This window comes from Triticum aestivum, chromosome 7A, assembly GCF_018294505.1.
Source record: "Triticum aestivum cultivar Chinese Spring chromosome 7A, IWGSC CS RefSeq v2.1, whole genome shotgun sequence".
Lineage (NCBI taxonomy): Eukaryota > Viridiplantae > Streptophyta > Magnoliopsida > Poales > Poaceae > Triticum > Triticum aestivum.
This window is the reverse complement of record NC_057812.1, coordinates 726,728,691-726,736,827: the sequence shown is the minus strand read 5'-3', so window position 1 is coordinate 726,736,827 and position 8,137 is coordinate 726,728,691. Positions and strand designations below refer to the sequence as shown.

The 8,137-nt window shown below is 49.5% G+C and overlaps 1 protein-coding gene across 1 annotated transcript; it reads right to left on the bottom strand.

Moving 5' to 3' along the window:
- Positions 1-3,389: 3,389 nt before the first annotated feature.
- LOC123147108 (dirigent protein 20-like) lies at positions 3,390-4,225 on the bottom strand. The gene has a single exon (XM_044566345.1). It carries the CDS (start codon positions 4,105-4,107, stop codon positions 3,688-3,690), a length of 420 nt encoding a protein of 139 aa, XP_044422280.1. The 5' UTR covers positions 4,108-4,225; the 3' UTR covers positions 3,390-3,687.
- Between the last annotated feature and the right edge of the window lie 3,912 nt (positions 4,226-8,137).

Here is an 8,137-nt window from a genome sequence, read left to right as displayed (position 1 = left end):
TCGCGCTAAAACATAGATCACCGGAGTTCATCTACTACATATCATAGGGGAGTTCAGCACAAACCGAAATTAAAAACCATACTAAGCATACTACATCTACTCGTCGTCGGAGTCGCCCTCGTCGCCAGAGTCGTCCTCGTGGGGCGGGGGCTCGTTGCCGTGGAGGTTGTGGTAGATCAGCATGCGGGAGAGGGTCTGCCGGAGTTGATACTCCTTGAAGAGGGCAGGGACGCACGCGGCCACAGCTGCATCACCGGCCACAGCGACAACCCTCGCCTCCCACCAGGCGCGTTCGGCCGCGCGGAGGCCCTGGATGGCCGTATCGAAGATCCACCCGAGGCAACCGAAGATCGGTCGCGTTGGGGACTGTGTGCTGCGGCGGCACACGTCCTCCCTGCGCCTTTCCGACACCAGAGGGCAGAGGGAGGAGCTTCCGGCTTCGTTGTCGTTGTGCTGTTTGCGGCCGCTGAACCCACACCCCCCCCTACAACACCCGAACTCCTTGCCGCCCCCAAAACCTCCGCGCGCAGACACCATCTCCAGCAAGATCCGATGGTCAAATGAGTCGCAAAGCGTTGCAGGAGGTGTAGGGATTTGTCGCTGGAGGATTGATTTGACGACGGAGGTGGATGGGCAAATTGCGGGATGGGAACCCTAAAATGCCCCGGTGCGCGCATATATGGAGGAATGGAGGGCGGTTTACGGGCCGGGCCCTTTTTACCGGACCTGCTCAGGCCATTTTTTTGGCCCATCCCATAAAATGGCCAGGAAAATGCACATCACCAGACTTGTATGGGATCTGCTAGAGATGCTATGACGACCTTGTGCTGCATGGGCAGCGAGTTTGTCGGCCAGTCTATGGAATATGTGGGACCAGTCTGGCACTTACCTTGAGGCAACGGCCTCGGATTTTGACACATCGTTTGTGGTCTACAGGAGGTCATCTCATGTACGAGGGCTATTAGGCGTCTGTGAATGCAACGTTAGGGTTCGACTGCAAGCTGGGGATGTCGGAGCGGTGGCCCCGGATTTGTGGGCGTTTTTGTGTCGCGTGGTTGACGAGGCTTCGTCGCTTGTGCAGGTTTTGGCCTAGTTTTTCTTATATGTTGAGCTGCTATGTATGGTTTTCCATCCGGTTACCCTTATAATATGGATCAAATTGCTTTTTGAAATGCAACCAAATTCGGTTGGGGATGCCCCTCCCCCTCTGGGTGACTGTTTAAAAAAATGACTATTCAAAGATCAAAGAGAAATGAGTATCTCCATTTCAAAACATGGGTCAACACATTTAGGTAGTACTCCCTCCGTTCCAAAATAGATGACCCATCTATTTTAGAACGGAGGGAGTACTATACAAGTATGGATGGGATAAATCCCATCTGAACATGCAAATACGCATGGGAAAAGACCCACCCCCAAGTGCAACCGTGCGTGGGAAAATATTTTTCTATCTATTACTCTATGTATATTCAATAAATATTGTATGATGACATGCAAACAAATATAATAAGTCATATGTATTTTTTTAAAATTCACATGTTATTAATTTAAAATTTTATATTTCACACAATGAAATCTTATTGAAAGATATAGCAATCGATTCCCGCACGAACACGCGGGATATCATTAGTTTTTAAACAGCGACTCTTAATGAACTTTCCTTGATCCGCACAAAATGGGTATCATATGGGTGCCAATCCACCCATCTACAGGGGTCAATAGAAACAGAAACATGCATGGACTCAATGTGATCATGGACAGTGGTTTGGTTATAGAATGAACTTTCAGGATTTCGAGCGGTTGCTTCCCCAGGGTAAATGGGCCTACCCTACAAATAATACCGGCCTGTTTTTACTTTTTGAATACAAACACTTACCGTATAGTTGAGTGCTAGGCACCGGCGCACCGGCCCAAGTTTGGGCCGGTCGAGCCCTAGCCATCCGATAAACGTGATTAGCGCCGTCTGATTTGCTCCTTCTCGTGCGTCTCTCTCCTTGCCTTAGCTGAAAAAGTCAACCACTGGCTACACGCACTTCCCTTCGCCGCACAAGTGGTCGTCGCCGTGGTCGCGAAGTCTGGCGCTGTCGTGAACGCCATCCCCTTCTCAGATCGATGGCTCGGCCCGCTACTGGTATTGTCTTCCTTGTCGCCGCGCGCAGAAACATCCGTCAGTCGCTGGTGGTAGCTGCCGCAGTTGCTGGTTGCAGCAAAAAAAAGGCCCCGTCATTGCCGGAGGTAGCTGTCGTTCTCGCCGGTTGGAGCAAAAGCATGGCCACCGTCGCCGTCGGTGGCCACTGCCGCAGTCGCCGGTTCCAGCACGGGGCTGTCTGGTTGCAGCAAAAACCATTAGTGGTTCCAGCAAAAAAGGGCACGTATGTAGCAAAAAGAACATGGTTCTGCTTCCGCCTCCACATAACAGAAAAATTGCACCGAGTCAAAGCAAATCCAAAGAATATCATGGTTCCAGCAAAACAAATGTATGGTTCCAGCAAAAAAATCGCCCAGTTCCAGCAAGAACATATGCTCGCTGTCTCCGGATCGTAGCAAATATTCTAGCCGGTCCCAGCATAATACGCGACTGTGTCGATGTATGCTGGAACTGATCACCAGGGATGCTACAACCGTGGTTATAAAAAGCTGAAACCGACCGCCAGGAAAGTTGCAACTGGCCAGAGTAGTAGTGGAAGCCGTGATGCCGTCACCGTCGATGTTACAAATAGTATGTACAAAAGCTGGAACCGGCAACGTAATTTGTTTCAACGGCGAGAGACTGCCAGACTGCGATTGCTGGAACCGTCGGCGAAAAAATGTCGTGACCATGCTGCGAGGAAGCTGCAACTGGCAAAAACAATGGTGATGACGGTGCTTCAACCTAGAGCGCAAAAAAATTGCTACAGAGAGACGCCATGGCCATCGTCGAGGAAGAAAAGCCGGTTCCAACAATTTCATGTAAACGGGTTGAAGCTTTTTAAATGTAGGGTTGAAGCTTTCATGTAAACGGTTGCAGCTTTTTTCATTTGGGCAAGAAATCGATAGCTGAAGCTTTTTTCCACCGTCGACGTTTGCTGCACGGGTTGCACGAATGATGGGCACCAAACATCACCATTAAGATAGATGTAGCAAAAATTCTCTGGTGGTAGCAAAAGACAACGACATTTGCAACAAAAAACATCGTTGTTGTTGTCCCGGGTGCATCTCTGCCATGAATTGATGTAGCAAATTTCTTCGTCAGTTGTAGCAAAATCCGACGATAGTTGCAGCAAAAAATCGTTGTCCCAGTCATCTGCACGAACGCTGGCCACCAATCATCATCATTAAAAATGGATGTAGCAAATAAACACACTGGTCATAGCAAAAGACAACGGCAGTTGCAGCAAAAATCGTCAACGTTGCAGCAAAAAACGGATGTAACTTCGTCCGTCTGCAGTTGTAGATATTTTTCTCACCCCACAGCTTGAGCGGTTGGTGAAAAATAGAGCTGACCGAGTAAACGTGGTGGGCCAAGGCCACGTGATGGGCCAAGAAAAAAAACAACATGGATCGGGAGGTGCGGGAGCGCTGGATCGCTACCCGATCGAGCTTCGGCCGGTGCACCGTTTGTAAACAATTCCCATACTCCTATATGGCAACTGGTCATGGCCTCCTCAGCAGCCTAGATGAGATAATCCACAACTACTCAAACCACGGCTAGACCTGAACAAAGAAGTCGATCATGTAGACATCGTTGTTCGACGTGCTCGCCCCGGCCATGTAAACCATGGAGCTGTACCCGCGGGCCATCCGGAACTCGCCGGTCCCCCCGAGGACGCTGCGCTCGACGGTGGCCCGTAAGTTCTGTACCGTGCCCAGCATGGCCAGCGTGCTCCCGCGGTGCCGCCCGGCCGTGAACACCACGTTGGCCGCCGACAGCAGGCCCGGCGTGCCCGCCAGCCCCGCCTCGGCGACCAAGCCCTGGAAACGGCCAAGGGGTGATGAGCGCCACCGGTCTGGGCTGTCCCGCAGCTCGTTGTCCAGCACGGTGATCTGCCCAAACGTCGCGCCGCCGCCCAGCGGGGACTGCACCGACGTCTCCTCCGTCGCGTTCGGACCCGTGAGGGTCTGGTGCATGTACGCGCGAATGCGCTTTAGGTTGGTGCCGTGGAGGTGGGCACCGCGCGGCACGGCCGCCGACGAGGCCAGCAGGACGAGGACTAAAGTCAGTAGCTGGAGGAAGGAGCCATGACGATCAAGCGATGGATTGAGTTTATCTTGGCTGGATAGGTTCATACTGCTATATTTATAGGCTTCATTGCGTTTGCCTAGAGTGCATGACAACATTAATCATGGTCAACTGACTTGATATTTCTACCTAAGATAACCATGGTTCAGAGAACCGATTCTGATTGATATTTCTTATATGTAACTTAATATAATATGTTTTTTGACACTGTCAGGAACTTTAACATCGTCTTATAAAAAGTTACAGAGGAAGTACATCAGATCACCGTGGGTCAATTGATTTCATATTTTATGCTTAGAAAGGAATTTTGTGCTTTTGTACTACACCAGCTAACTAGATGTTGAATGATCAACTACACCAGCCAACCTATATAATTGGCAAAGTTCGTTTGTAGCTCGTCCTACCCGGGGACATGGTGCACATTATATAATTACATGGTGCACATTATCCATGTGCCCCACATCAGCAGTATAATTGTGTCCTTTTCAAATGTCGGTACTACCCAACTACCGCTGGATGGGCTGCAAGATAAGAACAGCGACACGATGGAAAGGGGACATTTACCAAACTATCAGCTTCAAGGTGTGTGCATCACGCCATCGCTTGATGCAGACGCTCGAGAAAACCCTCTGTTATATTAAAAAAATGTAACAGCTTCAGATTGGAAGAGAGAGCGATTTGTATAAAACGTAGCGTCAATCTCTGTTGGGATTTGGTTTATAGCAGTGCATAGCAGAGCAGCCCAAAATTTGAAATATCAGCTTAGAACAAAATTTCGAAATATGAGCCATCCTCCATCCAGGTTTGCAAAGCCATCGGGCCAAAACCACTAGGAAGAAGGTGAGAACGCCATGTCAACCATGGAAAAACGAAAAAACTTCATGCACCTATGGCCGAATGGACCAATGGGGAGGGAGAAAGGCTCATGGGCGTGCACTTGTTCTTGCTCAGCTAACTACGGGAAAACAGGTGGAGCACCGCTTGCTACAGGGCCGGTCAAGGGCCCTGACCTTGTGCATATTTACATACTGTACACTGCTAAAAAATGGACTTTGCCGAATGTGTGCCCCTTTGTCGAGGGTCAAATCACCGGATCTCCGCAACAACCACGTAAGACGAGCACAGTTCTTGGCAACATGCCCGACTCGGCACAGGTGTGCCGTCGCTGAAAACCAAATAAAGAGGGCTTGACAACTAAAATAAGCTCGACTTATATGACCTATGCCGAGTTCGAGACGCCCGGCACTCAGCAAAGTGTCTGTCACGTCGGTATAATGGCAGTTATTGTTTGCTCCTTCATGGGCCGCTTTACCCGAATTCCCACATTATGGGGCTCGGCATACTTTTTGTCGGCCGTTTACTTTTTTCGTCATCTCGTGGACAGCTTCCTAGTGCGCGACGAAAGATAGTTGGCCAAAACTTGGCCCTTCAACTCTCAACATCCTATATATAGGTAGAAACCCATGCTCGGCTGTCCTCCCCACCACCATTGTGCCGTCCACCACTCCCTACCACGCCGCTGAGGTTTAGTGATTACTTGTGATTTGTTATGATGCTTGTGTGGACCATAAGTGATGCTTTTGTGAGCAGGAAGTTACATGAGCTTGTTCGAATGTATATATGTGATTTGGCCATAATGTGGTACTATTTGTGATATGGGCTGTATATATGTGTTATGTTGCAGGGCTAATGAAAAACTATTCTAAAAAGAACAGTTGACAGATGGTTTGACGAGTGCAGAACTCGGCAAAAAGGGCAAGGCCGAGGGCCAAACTCGGAAAAATGCCATGTGTCACACTCTGGTCACTCGGCAGATGCTTTGCCGAGTATTTATAAATAAATTGTGGCAAAACGGAGAGCTTGGGTCACTATTGTCGACAATATACCGAGTACCAGATCTCGGCAAAATTAGGTAGATAGCAAAAACTTTTTGCCAGGAGCCATTAGTCGGACATTGGCAAGCTTGGGGCATCTTGCGGGCCCAAGATTCAAAAATATTACCTGTGGTGGTAGTTTTCCCTGTCTAAGTGTCGAACTTTTGTGAGTGGCATCGCATGTGTAAGAACATGATTTCTGAAATTCTAGAAACTTTCTAATGCAAATAGATATTTGCCTAATTTTGCCAAGGACTAAAAAATATACAAACAAGAAAAAAACAAGATGGTGTTTTCTGCAAATTTGAAGCAAACATGATTTTAGTTTGTTCCAATTTAAAAACATTGCGTACCAACAGAATCATTTCAAGATTCTGATCCAAAAACATATAAAATTTGTCAAAATTGATGCAAGTATGAATTACTTGTACTTTTGACAAAGTATAAGGATCTATTTGCATCATGTCCCATTTTTTATATTTTCAAAAACAGAAACAAAGTGGATATTCATAATCTATGAATTTTTTACCTCAAATTGATATATAATTTGTAGATTTTTAAGTATAGATAAGTCATATTTAAATTAATAAAATTCAAATAAAAACAGAAATGGATTTACAATTTAAAATAATAAGATATACTACTGTCGGCCGCCATCAGGCCGTCGGCATATATTTAATGATGTCAGCCTTCTGTCTGCCAACGGGCCGCCAGGGCCATGTGTTGGGACGTATGCCGACGGCTGCATCTGTGACGACGGCATCCTCAGCTTATATAGACCCTACAGCCATTTGTTAGACTTCCTATTGTAGCTCTACTGTGTAAACCATACCTTATTGGTATTGGATTTGTATGTCATCATTATATATATGTGATAGGCCACCCCTTTGAGGGTTGAGCCAGTTCCCCAAAAGCTATGTTTTACATGGTATCGAGTCTAACCTAGGTCCTCCACCTCCACCCAACCCGCCGCCGTCGCCGCACCAAAACCCTAAACCCTAGGGCTGCTGCCGCGGGCGCCATCACCGCTTACGGTTCGGGCGCCGCCAGCTTCAGGTCTATCCCCGCGTGGCTTGCCGCCCTCCTTAAACTCCCACCTCGTCCTGGCTCCGTCAGTGCCTCAGTTCTTCGGCACCACCGCCATCGGCTCCCTATTTTCAGTGCCGATCCCACCGTCACCGCTCGCGACGGCCTCAGCACCAGTCGCGCCGCCGCCGCCCGTGATGGCCTCCTTTGGATCCTCCTCGACACTCGCCATCATCCCGGCGACCTCAGGGGAGACGCTGCCCGTGGAGCCACCCGCGGCCTCGCTCACGGCACCACCCACGGTCGTGATCCCGATCGTCCCCGCGCCGCCACCCACGGCATCGGTCGCGGTCGTGGATCCTATCGCGGCTCCGTCGCTAATTGTCCCTGCTGCTGGCGCAATCACGCCCACCGGGCCGTTCCACTTTGACAACTTGATCGCCATCCGATTCATACCGGACAACTACTTGTTCTGGCGCGCCAAGGTCCTACCGCTGCTACACAGCCGATCTCTCCTTGGGTTTGTTGATGGTTCGTTATCGTGTCCTCCGTGGGTCATCGCTACAGTCCACGGCCCAGCCATCAACCCGGAACACCGTATGTGGGTGCAGCACGACCAGGCAATCCTCTCTGCCATCCAGGGTTCCCTCGACGACGGGGTCTCTGGCCTTTGTCTCTTCGCCGCCACCTCCATGGATTCCTGGACGACCCTGGAGCACGCCTTTGCCTAGGTCTCTACCTCCCGCTCGATGGCCCTTCGCAGTGAACTCGCCGACATCAAGAAGCTGGACTCCTCCGCTACGACCTACTTCAACAAGATGAAGGTGCTGGCGGACATGCTCACCTCTATTGGTCAGCCGCTTAGCGACGAGGAGTTCGCCACGCCGGCTTCATCATCAAAGGCCCCGACGCTGATTACGACATTACAAGAAATATGTTAATACGTGACAGTTTTGATCCGTCATGTATATCGCATCATAATTTGACAGCATACCTTACATGACGACTCTTGTCCGTC